The sequence below is a fragment of the Lactuca serriola genome, chromosome 9, assembly GCF_051521515.1.
Source record: "Lactuca serriola cultivar US96UC23 chromosome 9, Lser_US96UC23_V15, whole genome shotgun sequence".
In the NCBI taxonomy this organism is placed as follows: Eukaryota; Viridiplantae; Streptophyta; class Magnoliopsida; order Asterales; family Asteraceae; genus Lactuca; species Lactuca serriola.
The window spans coordinates 88,653,667-88,668,096 of record NC_136416.1 but is presented as its reverse complement, the minus strand read 5'-3'; the positions used below and the strand labels follow the sequence as shown (position 1 = coordinate 88,668,096).

The window sequence follows — 14,430 nt, the reverse complement described above, 5'->3', positions numbered from 1 at the left end:
ACCTCCCTCAGGTGCTCCTCGTGCTGCTCCTGCGTCTTGGAATATACCAAGATATCATCTATGAATACTATCACTGACCGATCCAGCATCGGCCTGCACATGTTGTTCATGAGATCCATGAACGCGGCTGGGGCATTGGTGAGCCCAAATGGCATCACCACAAACTCATAATGACCATACCTGGTCCTGAAAGCAGTCTTCTGCACATCCTCATCCCTAACCCGCATCTGATGATACCCGGAGCGTAGATCGATCTTGGAGAACCAAGACGCTCCCTGAAGCTGGTCAAACAAATCATCTATCCTCAGAAGTGGGTAACGGTTCTTCACCGTCACCTTATTCAACTCCCGATAATCTATACACATACGATGCGACCCAATCTTCTTCCTCACAAACAGGATAGGCGCTCCCCAAGGCGAACTGCTCGGCCGGATGAAACCCTTGTCTAGCAGCTCCTGCAGCTGCGTAGACAACTCCTGCATCTCAGGGGGAGCTAGGCGATACGGTGCCTTGGCTATCGGAGCCGCACCAGGAATCAGGTCGATCCCAAACTCAACCTGCCTCTCAGGAGGTATCTCCGGTAAATCCTCGGGAAATACATCCGGGAAGTCTCGCACTATCGGAACATCATCAACTGTCGTCTTGCCCTTCTCCCGGGCATCCAAGACATAAGCTACATAACCAGCGCAACCCTGCTGAAAGTAGCGCCTCGTCCTTGCGGCGGAACAAAAGATCGGTCCGTGTTGGGGCCTCTCGCCCTGAATCACTAACTCTCCCCCACTGGGAGTGCGGACCCTCACTAGCTGAAGCTCACAATCAATCACCGCCCCATTAGGGCTTAGCCAATCCATGCCCACAATAACCTTATTCCCTCGCAGGGGAATAGGAACTAGGTCCACTGAGAACTGCTCATCAAACAACTTAAGGGAACACCCTCTATGCACTCTGCCGACCCTCACGGTCCTGTCATCTGCTATCTCAACCTCTAATGGACAATCCAGCTCCCCTAGAGCTCTGCTAAATCTCTTGCTAAGCGCAAGCGATACGAATGATCGGGTAGCCCCCGAATCGAATAATACCATAGCAGAAATGCCGTTCACAGAGAACGACCCTATATAAAACATACAATCATAAGCAATAATCAATCAATAAAATAAAGAGATGAAGGGAAGATACATACCCGTCACCACATCAGGAGTCGCTCGCGCCTCCTCTGCTGTCATCTGAAACGCTCTACTCTTCGCCACTGGCGCCTCAGCTCGGCCCTGCCGGCCATCTGTAATCCTCAAAGTAGCAGGTGCAGGTGCAACCACCTTCCCTACTGCAGCTAAACTCGGACACTGGGACTTTTTGTGTCCCCTCTGATTGCACTGAAAGCAAATCAGATCTGATGCTGCAACAACAGTAGCAGGGGCCATACAATCCCTGCTCAAATGCCCAGTCCGACCGCACTTGAAGCAACCGGAACTCCCTGCCTTGCACACCCCATCGTGCATCTTCCCACACCTGCCACATCGACTGTGGCTCGGCTGGGACCTGGACCTGTGATCAGAAACCTTGGGCTTTTTGCCTAAACCCGAAACCGCCTCCGGTTTCCTCTTCTTCTCCATCTCGAGATCATTCTCCCTCTCTCGAGCCCTAGCAATCATGTCGACCAACGTTTTACAGCTGGACCGGCTCACAAACTGGCGGATATCGCTCCGCAACATCTCATGATAACGGGCCTTCTTCATCTCCTCATCGGCTGCATACTGAGGAACAAGAAGAGCCCTCTCCCTGAACTTGGCGGTGATCTCCGCCACGGTCTCTGTAGTCTGGGTGAGGTCCTGAAACTCTCTGGCTAACTGTTGCGCCTCAATAACTGGTGCAAACTCATCTCTGAACCTGGTAGAGAAATCAGCCCATGTCATGGCATCCAATGCTGCATCATCTCCCATAGTATGTCCGACCTCCTCCCACCAATCCCGTGCCCTGTCCTTCAGAAGACAGGACGCCAATCTGACCTTGTCCCCCTCGGGACACCTGCTAGTGCGGAATGCGTTGGCCACATCCGCCAACCATCTAGTACTCGCTATAGGGTCCCGTGCCCCATGATAGTCTGGAGCTCCACATGCCCTGAACTCCCTGAAAGTAAGTGTACGCGACCCCATCATGGCCGCCACCTCGGCACGGAAGGTGCCCAATCTCTCATCCATCAGCTCTAGGATCCCCTTCTTGATCGAACTGAAGATCACAGGAGTCTGCTCTAAAATGATACGAGTAATCTCTGAAGAAAGAAACTCTCTGGTCTGCTCATCCATGTGCTCGTTTCCCGAGCCTGATCCTGATCCCTCCCCGGCACCTCCACTGCCGGCTGCTGTCCTCGGACGTAAAACCACCATACTGAAACACATCATAGCAATATCAGAAAACTGAAATATCTCAAGGGATCATTGATACTACTACTAGATTCCTGGTCTTGTCTCGGCCTTCCTTGATTCGAGTACGGATCCTCTGCTTTCAGTAGTACGGGCCCATACTACCTTCCACATCTATCGGTACTTTCCTCAAGAACCGCCTTGACTCCACCAAGTCACTTCTACTACTACTGATCTCTGCTACTCCCATCCTAGGCTTGCCCTAGGGAAATCGCTGACTCCACTCATACCAGTCCTCAGCTGCCGAAGGCCTCCTTGTAATGCTGATTAGCCACCACCTGAATACCATCACATATAATGAGGCTCCGATAATCCTTCGAGTAAAAGACTCGTCCCTACAACGGTTGGACTCAGACAAGAGCTGCGCAATAGGGCCAAATCCAGCACTCTGAGATTATTCAACGCTGATCACATGTGATGTGGCGTATTCACCTAATGGCTAACTCCCACCACTTAGAGTCCCACAAAGCACAAAGCAAGCAGCATTCGGATAAGGGAAACATACTCAGGCAAAACTATTCTCATAACGAGAAGCTACTCTAGCATACAATGCTAAGCTCGCGCTACCAGGCATAACCTAAACAGGCTATCCTACTGCTGTTTACTCAATACTAACATGCAATTCTCATAAAGCTGTAACACATAAAGCAGGCACATAAGGCATCCTCCTAGATCCTTAGTCCTATACTAGCATGCTGTTCTACTGAAGCTGAAACAATTAATCATAATAATAAAACTTGTATTGGTAATTTGGGAGTACTTACTTGAGCTCGGCTGATCGCATGCACCACACCCTTATCTTGTTTAAAAAAAATCTTTTCTTTCTAAGTGCTTTTCAAAATCTCATTCGAAAACATTTTTCTTTTTGAAAATCTTTTTATCTTTCCCTTAGTTTGAGTTCAGATGCACCCGGAGGTGTATCCAAATCCCTCAAACCAGGGCTCTGATACCAACTTGAAACGACCCAAAAATACGGACCGAAAATTTCATTTTTAATATATCCATAATCATAAAACGGAGTATATCATAATAAAACCATGCGTTGCAAATCTCAAAACCATACTAAAATACAAATGAGAAAACGGTGTCATGACTGTATCAAAACATATATAAGATAACTGATCAACTCCCAGGATAAAAACTGTGGCTGTGGTGTGTGCGATGCCATCATCCCGAGCCCTTCCCTCTGCTTGCGGAAGTACCTGAAACCAAAACTGAAACTGTAAACACGAAGCTTAGTGAGCTCCCCCAAACTACCACATACCACACAAACATATAAAGCACATACTGGGCCTTGCCCACTGCATCGGACCGAAGTCCGACTAACCGAGGCCTTGCCCCCTACATCGGACCGGAGTCCGAAGCTGACTGGAACATCGGACCGAAGTCCGAAGCTGACTGGGATCTTCGTCCCCTACATCGAACCGAGTCCGAAGCTGACTAGGACATCGGACCGAAGTCCGAAGCTGACTGAGACATCGGACCGAAATCCGAAGCTGACTGGGACCTACGTCCCCTACATCGGACCGGAGTCCGAAGCTGACTGGACCTCTGTCCCCTACATCGGACCGAAGTCCGAAGCTGACTGAGCATAGCATAAACACATCAACTGGCATAAACACATATCCTGTCTGAACCACGAAGGCATCAAACATACTAACTACTACATCGGATCGAGGTCCGAAGCTGACTGCTAGTTAAACGGGCCGGCATTGTGGCCTTAGACCCGTTACTACTGGAAGGAAATTCACCTCGTGAACTGGCTGCTGTGTGAATGGCTCTGGAAGCTAACTGCTGCTGCTCCGGTATCTCCCCGGCTACAAGGCCATAAACACACTCAATCAAATACTAAACACTGCACTGGGGTAAAATGACTCTTTTACCCTTGGTCAAAGTCAACCCTCCCGGTCAAAGTCAACCCACAGTTGACCTGACTCGCCGAGTTGGGCTACCAACTCGCCGAGTCTCTAATCTCATTTCACAACCCCACTCGTGGCTACTTGTCGAGTATGGCATCGACTCGACGAGTACTCTCTCTATCCCAGAACTCAGACAATCTTCATCCGACTCGCCGAGTCATATGAACAACTCGACGAGTTGTTCTTGAGCTTAAGAAGATTGCCTTGGACTCGCCGAGTTGTATGAACAACTCGCCGAGTCCCTCCATTACTGAGTCTACTCTCCGACTCACTGAGTCCACTCTACTACTCACAGGCTTCCACTCGTCATCACTCAAAAGGGGAAAAACGGGGACTCGCGACTCGACTCGCCGAGTCGTTCTTCCGACTCGCCGAGTCGCTTGCATGCAGCAACTCAAAACTCGATTATGCTTGAATCCAGTGTATAAAACTAATAGATCTGGACTCCCTTAACTCGATTAGCACGTAAAGATTCTATCTTTACGTGCCCATATGCATCCATGAAGCTAAAATGGCTCAAAAAGCATAATAAAGGCTAGATCTAGGGTTTTCATGCAAGATAACTTCAAAAAGGAAATAGATCTGGGCTCTACAACTCCTAAATGAACAGATCTAAGGATATCTCGACATAATAGGGCATCCATACAATCATAAGGCTTGAGAGAAGCATCAAACTAGATCTAGAAGAGTTTTAATGGAGGTTAAAAGCATAAAACAGGAGGGAATCCGAAGAATACCTCAAAGAACTCTGATTTTCCCTTGGATCTTTGCTCTACACCTCTTCTCCTTGCTCCTTTCTTCTTCTCCTTCTTCAAGCCTTCAAAATTTAACACAAGAACACTTAGATCACTCAAGGATGGATTAGGGTTTTCTCACAGCTTTCTGAGGGTGAAGGAGGCGAGATTGGGGGCTATAAGGTGGATTAAATAGTGAGCAACCCGGGGATTTAGGCTTTCTCCCAGGCAGGCAGACTCGCCGAGTCCCGAATATGGACTCGCCGAGTCGCCGACTAACACGTGCTCGAAATCCCGTCCCTACTCGGCGAGTCAGGCTATGAACTCGCCGAGTCCCTCTTACAAACTTCTAATTAAATACTATGGAATCATCATACCGGGGACGGGTCGTTACAGGGGCGTTACAATTCTCCCCCACTTGTCTTAGACTTCGTCCTCGAAGTCTGCTACTTCCGTAAACAACTCCGGATAGTGCTCCCTCATCTCCTCCTCGGGCTCTCATGTCCACTCTGAACCCTTGCAGTGCTGCCACTGCACCTTAACTAACTCAAACTATCAAAATGAATCATCAAGGTAAGAACTTTATACCTTCTAAAGCTCACAAAGTTGATGAACTTTATACCCAGTTCTTTATTGATTTTTTTCAATTAAATGATAAATTGAAAAACTAAGTCTTCACTTTAATAGGTACTGTATTACCCCCCCCCCCCCCACCACCACACACACACACACACACACACACACACATATATATATATATATATATATATATATATATATATATATATATATATACCGGTTCCGACGGATACCCAGCGGGTAGCGGTTCCAAAAAAATGAGAACCGGAATCGGAACCGCTCAAGGCGGTTCCGGTTTCAGAATCGGCGGTTCGAAGGCGGTTTCGGTTCCAAATGTGGATACCCAGTTCCGAATGCTCACCCCTAACACCAACCAAAATTTTGAGATCAAACCTCTTTCCCAAGTTTTTGTCCTATTGCTACAATCATCAATTTTTCATAGTACAATGCTCTAATAAGAAATAACACGAAATTATAATACACTAATAAGAAAAGGAAAAAAAATACAATATTGTAATAGCAATATACTTTCTAAACTTATCTTATGAAACCGGTGACCTCTAATGCAAGAAATGGCAATATACTTTCTAAAATATTCTTATAATAGCATTGTACATTCATTTATTTTCATTACACCATTGTTAAGAAATAATTTGAAAGTACAATGTTGTAATAATAAAATCTAAAAGCACAATACCATAATAGGAAAAAGAAAAAAATACAATTATTTCTTACATTCAACCCATTATATTTTCATCATGTAATTCTAAAGTACAATCCAATTCCACCTATTTGAAATTAGAATGCTATAATCATACCAAGTGTTGTCTACTATGAGAAACATGTTTTTGTTGGTTACGATGACAGATCCTTGAGATTATACAACACCCTTTGAGAATTAACCAACACCTGTCATTGAATCCCTTTTCTTGACTTTCATCATTTGACTTCCGTTCATGTCAATGCAACAAATGATCAAATCCTCTCAACTGGTTACCTTAAAAATGTCACCATCTATGACATTTCAACTGGAAAACACCTTCATTTCTTCCGTGATATGCATAAAGAATAACAACACACAACAAAGTTAGCACAATCAATAGCAAAGAAAGTAAAGTCGAGTGAAAGCCAAATGGAAACTTTACTAATTACTATAGACACATAAATACTAACAAATAATAAGGAAAACAAAAGAAAATTGGATTATAAAAGTTACCATAAGCAAGTCAAACAACAAACAATGCACTTGTCAACTCATAAAATCAAAGAGCTTTATACCCAAGAATGTGTTTTTATATTATGTGCATACATACAAAGCAAGCAAAACATTATAATTTAGTGATTTACAACTGGTGCAAATTAAGGAAATGTAATCCCATGCAACAAAACTGTTTACACAAAATACAAGAAGATTCCAGAACACAAAGAGACATCATCACTCTTCTAATTCCTACATCCCAATTCAAGTCTTGAATCCTCATTAATAGTTTTATTTACACACAGCTTTTGAAGATCAATATACCCAATAATCGTGTCTTCAAACACAACATCTTGCAATTGAGCACCTTCAAATGTCGAACCAGATAACACAGTGTTCTTAAACGAAGCCCCTTGAAGATTAGCCTTCCCAAAATTAACCCTATCAAGAACTGCATTCGTAAAATCCGTACCTACATTTTTACAAAAAAAAAAAATTAATCCATTATCAAGAAATCAAGAAAATAAATCAATCGAATCAAACAAAAGGTGTTACCTTTAAAGCTAGCACCAACAGCATAAGCTTTAGACATGATAACTTCAGTCATATCTGCTCCATCAAATTTAGCATCAGACATAAGTGCAGCTGCAAGAGATTTTCCTTTTAGATTTGTTTTATCATTTGTGTAGTCACAAAACCGAAGATCAATCGCCTTGTCGTATACACCATTTGCTTGACCTATTGTGTTTCCAACAAATGCTCGCTCACATCTTTCAGGATCTGTCGACAATGGAGGTAATCTCTGAAAATAAAAAAATCCAAACCGAAATAAAAATCTGATACTATTTGTATTTAGTATAATGTTTATGTAGGAGGAAGGTAGAAATTAGTCGAACCTGATTAGCAGCGATTACAGGAGAGGTGGTAGTGAGAGCCAAGACAGCAAGAACGCCACAAGCGATATTCCTTAGTTCCTTGAAATGAGATGAATTTTCTTTAGATTTGGAGATAGAATCGTTTGGATTATCTGATACCTGAATTGAAATGGAAATACCATAATTGATTATTTATCATGCAACAAGAAAATTAAACAAATGTTTGGATTGGATTAGTTAGAGAAGATAGACTCATCGATCTCTATCTTAACAACCTCACCGTCGTCGAAGCGGTCTTTCCGTGGTGGAGCTGGTGGCACCGGCACCATCGGTGGTCCTCTGCCCTTGGTGTTGTTCCGTGGTCTTGCCTGTTGAATCGTATAAATTCTTAATTTTCATGTGATAATTTGAGCATGATTTTACTACTATGGATTGCTGCATATCGGAAAATGTCGAACGTTCTGCTAAAATTGAGAAACCCTAAAATTGAGAAAAACAGGAAAACTCACATTACCAAATGAGTGATTGAATCGCTTTCCTTTAGCAGTGTTCTTGTCTCCTCTTCCGCAATAAACTGAAACGAAACTCGATCAAGCTTAAAATTGCACAAGTTAAAACAAGAAAGGAAATTAGAGTTTACGTACTCAGTGGTTGGATTGAGGAGGTGAGAGAGATGGAGGAAGAGGGTGAAGAGAGGGGAATGTCAGTTGGGGAACATGAACGAGAGAAAGAGAGAGAAGAAGAAGAAGCAATTGGAAGAGAAGCAATTGAAAGCGCCATTGACGCCATTGGCAAGAGCTGTGTGCTTTCTTCTTGGTCTATTGAAGATAAGGGTAGATGTTTTGACAACGTCGATTTTTTGGTAACAAGATATGACCTATACGACGTCGTATAACTTTCAATGGCAAGTGGAAAGCATGTCCAAGATATTTCTCTCTTTTTTTTTTTTAATACCAAAGTGTACTCGTTATAAACTCACTAAAACGTCAACACATTCTCTTTTTAACAAAAAAATAAAATCAAAAAGTATGATTGAATTTCATTCTATTTCCTAATATCATAACACGACTTATTTTTCAATTCTTACATATTAGATTGAAGTTCATTCATTTTAACAAGAAAAGGCTAATGCAAAGCAAGCTCTAATTATCATAGTTTAGTATCAAGGGGAGCAAGTCTTGTGAAGAGTGTAAGCTTGATTTTGAAGAATTTCCCCTAAGTTGAGGTAAGTTCGTCTCTTATAGTTCCATATTGTTTTTAAAAATTTCATGAAATCGATTAAGTGTAGTTGTAGCATCTTGTTAGTTATGTGTTATTAAGCAATATAATAACTAGAATGTTAAGCAAACGTAAGGATTTCATGTAAAATAAAGAAAGAATTCATGTATGTAGGAAAAAACCCTTGGTTTGATTCTTGAATTCGAGTGTTCTTCATAATCCAAATGTCGGAGGAATTAACTATATTTGGTGAAGTTCAAAGAGTAAATACAAATATACTATACTTTTGGAGAGCATGTAAAGTTATTTGAAAGCAACTCCTTCATATGTATGAAAAGTGAGAACGTATTTGTTAACCTCATTATATCAAGCACTCGTTAAGCGCCTTTCTATTAAGCATTAAGCATGTTTAACAAAATAACACCAAAACTAACTTTTTTTTCATGGCTCAAGTTACTTAACACCATTCATCTAGCCATTTACACACTAAACCTAAACTAGAACATACTTGGTGCAAAAAAGAAGATTTGCAGTCTCTCTTGACTTAGTGATGCGGTGGCGATGTTGGCGTCATTGGTGGTGGTGGTGCCGCCTTGCACTGGTAACACTTGGCAAAGAGCCCGAAGGTATCAACTTGTTTGATAAAGTTTGCCATACTTGCCCACCCTCCAAATCCAAATCCCACCACCATAATCCACACAACAATGAAGATGTTCACCATGTACATAGCCGTCCAGCTTGGAAGAAAAAATGGTGGTTTCTCCGCCGCATTCTACAACCAACAAGTATTACAACAATAGCTCAAGGGCATTAATGTCTTTTACACCAACCAAAATTTTGGGATCCAACCTCTTTCCCATGTTTTTGTTGATTTTATGTCCTTGTTGATTTTTTGTCCTATTGACATCAATGACAGTCACTCTGACATTGTCATGAGTACAAGTCTCTATCACACCTTTTTGGTGGGGACAATTAAAATTACAGTTTTTGTCACAGTGACACACAGTCCAATGCACATCAGACATAATACAAAAATGTCGTGAATACAAAGTCACTATTCCACCTTTTCTTGGGACAAAAAAAGTTGTGGTTGTAGTTTAATGCATGACAAACACAGTAAAAAATGATTATGAATACCTGGCGTGCAGAAGCCTTTCGGTAAGTGAGCATATGAGCAAGAGCGGGGATGATGTAGACAGTGAAGCTAACCAAGAGAGCCCCGACAGCCGAATTGATTGGACCAAAGAAAGGAAAGATAATGGCCAAAAACCATATTGGTATGACAACGGGCAATCTTGCTAATGCCCTTAAACATATGCTTTTTGTGTCATGCATTCCCACCACTTTTTCCCACACAAAGTAGAGTGGTGTACAAGCAAAACCAAAAGTTATGAACTACAAGAAATTGAAATAAGAATACTTATTATGAATTAACCACCAATTATAACAGTCATAAAAGAAAAAAAAAATGAAAGTACGTTGCTACTAAAAAAAAAGGAAAAAAAAAAAAGAACCTGGTGTATGAGCATGAGGACAACGGCGGCATCACGAAATCCATTCCGGGGTAGGAGAGAGAGGGCATTGGAATGGTTAAGGAGTTTATCACCAAAAGCCCAATACATGGCAACAGCCGATGGAAGTGTGAGTGTGAACACATAAAATGTTGCAAATAAATATATGTACTTGAACTTTTGAGGCCTCCACATAGCATGCATTATCTCCCTATAAAAAAAATCAAATTGTTATTTATTATTTAAATAAAACGTCTCATAAATACATTTAAATAAAATAAATTAATTGAATAAATACTAACACTGTGACAGCATGTCCACCAAAAGTATAGAGTATATTCGTTGCTCCGGTGAAGTACAAAACCATTGTTTTAGGGCCCGAGTGAACGACCCCTTTATCCTAAACAAAAAATAATGAGAGTAATTTACGTTTATAGTCGCTATGATATATTGGTTTTTGGGATATTCACCCTCAAATTACCACATTTTCTAAAAAGATAGTATTAGGAAATAACTAAGTTTTTAACAAAAAAACACAAATAGCCCCAAGTTCGAAAATTTCAATTTTCGAAATAGATATGAATTTTTGAACTCGTTTTTTTATGACAAAAATCAATTTCAAAAATTGTTTTTTAGAGCTGAAAACCAACTTTATAAATAGAAAAAGCAATTTTTGAAATTGTTTTTGTCAGGAAAAAAAATAAAATACTTCATATCTATTTTGAAAAATGTTCGAAATTGATGGTCATTTGTGGTTTTTTTTTGTTAAAAAGTTGGTTTTATCTTTCAAGGAAATGTAGTTATTTGGGTGAATATCCCTTGATTTTTAGAGTACATTACATTTTTGGTCCATAAGTATAGCTATTTTGTATTTTTGTCTCAAAAAGTTTTCTATTGCAATTTTGGTCCTTATCTAAGGTTCTTGTAACGTGTTTTGTCCTGGTTCCAGAAAAAGACTAGTTTTTCGACCAAATTGCAAAAGTCAGCTATACTCATAGACCAAAATTAGTCATTTTATATGCGCTAAGAACCAAAAATGTATAAGAACCTCATTTGAGGACCAAATTGGATAAAAATCACCTATACTCAAGGGACCAAAAAAATCTTACTCTATTTTTTTTAATCACCAAAAAAATCGTTTTTAATTTTTGGTGATTATACCTGGCCATGGATGAAGGCTGCAATGGTTAAGTACCAAGCTGTGTAAGTGGTCATTCCAAGCCCAAGAAAAGACCAAATTCTGTAGTTATGGAAAGAGGGCACAAACACTGTTGTAGCACAACAAGCTCCAAATATATATGTCCATGTCCTCTTGTCAAGGTGATCATTTATGTAATATATATTGCTGTGATAATAACAACTTGTGAAATGTCAAATATATCCCTCTTTCGAAAGGGTAAATGTAAATTGAAAGTGATGAAGGATAATGAGATGGAATTTTAAGCTAACCTTGCACAAGCTATAAGTTGTATAACCGAGCCGAATAGGAGGAAGGTGCAATTGAAGGCTAACCCAATGGCTTTCCAATGTGGGCCCAACAGCCCATCTAGCACCTCAAACCACTGCATTATTATTATTATTATTATTATTATTATTATTATTATTATTATTATATATATATATATATATATATATATATATATATATATATATATATATATATATATCACTTAGTTTTTCAAGAATTTTTTTTCCTTAATATATATGTTAAAGTTAATGAAAATATTATGTATCTGAAAATAGAAAGTCATTAAATGACTTAACCATCGTGAATGCTCTAAATACATATAATAGAGTCCAACTTTTTCTTTATTTGAAAGTCTTTCTCAAATATTTAAAAAAAAAAAAGTTAGGAAAAATGTAATACCATAATAATAAAAAGTAAAATCAATTACCCATTGTGTAACTAATTCCTAATCATTAAAGTCTCTCATTTTCAAGATTTCACTTCCCAACATAAAACACATATCATTTAAATATAATATAATATAATATAGTATATAAAACACATATCATTTAAATATAATATATATATATATATATATATATATATATATATATATATATATATATATATATATATATATATATATATATATATAATGACAAACCGAAAATTTTCATAAAGTAGTGGAAAATAGATTCTTTACAAGAAGAGAGTATGAATGTATGATCATAATCAACCGAAATAGATTCTTTGCAGAAGTAAGTACACACTAAAAATAAAGATTCTTACATAAATATAAAAGAAAAGGGTCAGCTTTTAAGTGGCAAAAACTGATAAATCTCTAGTAAAAACATGGGTAAACTTTCAAATTTCATTTTTCTTTTTTAATTATATGTTCTTGAAAAAAGAAAGGAAAAACCAACCTGTATAACATGATTCTTGAAGCTAACATTCTCTTTCTCCTTCCTTGTTCTATACTCCACATATAGAACACTTATAAGATAAGCAGTCCAACTCCCAAGCAAACCATAAAACACTTGTAATATAATCCCCGAAAGCATCCCCAATTGCGAAAAAGAGTATGGCAAAGTTAACAAAACTTGAGCCACCTTCAAAATAAATCAATTAAAAAAAAAGATTCAATCTTTATCATGTAAAAAACACAAACAAGAAATCAAGAAAATGAAAGAAACAAGTGTTGTTGTTGATGGGTATTTTCGTAAATTACCTGGTTCGAAGCACAACTAAACCACGCATCATAAACAGACCCACCATGCCAAAGAAAGTTCTTGAAACCAGACATTGACTGATCTACCCCTTCTCTCTCCTCTTGTTCCATTGCTACAATGGCGTCTTCACCTTCACCTTGAATGTTGTTTCCAATAGCCATTTTTTTTTGTTAATGAGTTATTATGAAACTGAAATAACAACAACACACATTAAAAAGAGCAGAAAGTGCATTTATTTGGGTACATTTTTTAAATAAATATTAACTGATACATGTATATATGCATTTACTGACACACGGATATACATCCAAAAAAACATAAAGAAAATAGTAGACTTTTTGCAATTTGTTAACCATAAACTTAAGTAAGGGAGTGTGAAAGAGGATTTTTACATTTATAACTCTTGCTGATATTAGAGGCTGATATTAAATGTGTTTGTTGAATTTGTTGACAACCGCTTGCAAATTCCTTAAAATCATGAAACTCCCAACAAATACCTAAAAAGTAGAAACATCATTTGGAAAAATGAATAAAGAATGGAATTTACGAGTTATTATCATAAACCCATTTGTAAAAAACAATAAAAGTTTTTTTTTTTCTTTTGAGGGAATACCAGAGAGGTTGATGATGAAAGTGGCATTGATAGAGTTTTGCTTGTTTTCGACTTTAACCTCTCTATGTCTCTGAAAAGCTTGCAGCAGCCATTGATGAGGAAAATGTGAGTGGCTTTTTTGCAGGGAAAAGTGAGAAGCCGCTAACTTTTTTATTTATTTGAATGTGAGTGACTTTTTTTTGTGACTCGGATTATAAAAATTACAGATTCGGTGCATTTGGTTTGCTCCTATTCCTATTTTTAGTCTAAATTTTGAAAAATTAATATGAATGGTCTAATCCGTGAGGTTGTAACCGTTAATATCTCTTCCTATGTAAAGAAATTGCCCTTTTTATCTTTTATTTATATATGTATATTTTTATTCTTATTAATATAAGAACCCCACCCGTCACTAGTCCACAAGCCTCCATCAACCACCATCGATTGTCGTCACTACTCCACTAGCCTCCATCAACCACCATCGATTGTCGATACTGCCTCCACCAATCACCACCATCACCATTTATTAATTGGGTTATTACCATAAAAACCCTTATATTTACATAAAATATATGGTTATGTCATAAGTCCAAATTTATGTCCATTAATACGTTACATTTGGATAAATTTTGTCATTTATGGCTTATTATCAGGCCACGTGTGGGTAACAATCATCTAGTCATCTTCTTAACACAAAGCAACCACCATCAC

General features: G+C 39.0%; 2 protein-coding genes across 3 annotated transcripts; both read right to left on the bottom strand.

The window, feature by feature from the left end:
- Positions 1–6,903: 6,903 nt before the first annotated feature.
- LOC145074106 (Tetratricopeptide repeat (TPR)-like superfamily protein) lies at positions 6,904–8,582 on the bottom strand. 2 transcript variants are annotated; one of them, XM_079020531.1, is made up of 6 exons: positions 8,367–8,582; positions 8,232–8,296; positions 8,003–8,090; positions 7,744–7,874; positions 7,403–7,649; positions 6,904–7,319 (listed from the first exon to the last, which is right to left on the bottom strand). In XM_079020531.1, the coding sequence occupies exons 1-6, from the start codon at positions 8,509–8,511 to the stop codon at positions 7,093–7,095; spliced, it is 903 nt and encodes a 300-aa protein (XP_078876657.1). In that variant the 5' UTR covers positions 8,512–8,582; the 3' UTR covers positions 6,904–7,092. The 2 variants fall into 2 exon arrangements, with proteins under 2 accessions (XP_078876657.1, XP_078876656.1); XM_079020530.1 differs by having other exon boundaries at positions 7,744–7,881; positions 7,998–8,090; positions 8,367–8,579.
- A 719-nt stretch (positions 8,583–9,301) lies between these two features.
- Positions 9,302–13,860, bottom strand: LOC145074661 (auxin transporter-like protein 2). Its single transcript, XM_079020995.1, has 10 exons — positions 13,741–13,860; positions 13,520–13,624; positions 13,127–13,316; positions 12,822–13,007; positions 11,901–12,013; positions 11,613–11,796; positions 10,754–10,851; positions 10,455–10,662; positions 10,078–10,335; positions 9,302–9,712 (listed from the first exon to the last, which is right to left on the bottom strand). Exons 3-10 carry the CDS (start codon positions 13,286–13,288, stop codon positions 9,485–9,487), a joined length of 1,437 nt encoding a protein of 478 aa, XP_078877121.1. The 5' UTR covers positions 13,289–13,316; positions 13,520–13,624; positions 13,741–13,860; the 3' UTR covers positions 9,302–9,484.
- Positions 13,861–14,430: the final 570 nt, after the last annotated feature.

Coding starts and splice junctions, on each gene's coding strand:
- LOC145074661 (XM_079020995.1), bottom strand. CDS start 13,288: ATGGCTATTGGAAACAACATTCAAGGTGAAGGTGAAGACGCCATTGTA. Junction 11,797..11,900: donor CAACTTATAGCTTGTGCAAG/GTTAGCTTAAAA, acceptor TTATTATCACAG/CAATATATATTACATAAATG. Junction 9,713..10,077: donor GAAAGGCTTCTGCACGCCAG/GTATTCATAATC, acceptor TGTTGGTTGTAG/AATGCGGCGGAGAAACCACC.
- LOC145074106 (XM_079020530.1), bottom strand. CDS start 8,511: ATGGCGTCAATGGCGCTTTCAATTGCTTCTCTTCCAATTGCTTCTTCT. Junction 8,297..8,366: donor CTCCTCAATCCAACCACTGA/GTACGTAAACTC, acceptor GTTTCGTTTCAG/TTTATTGCGGAAGAGGAGAC. Junction 7,320..7,402: donor TGTTGGTGCTAGCTTTAAAG/GTAACACCTTTT, acceptor GTAAAAATGTAG/GTACGGATTTTACGAATGCA.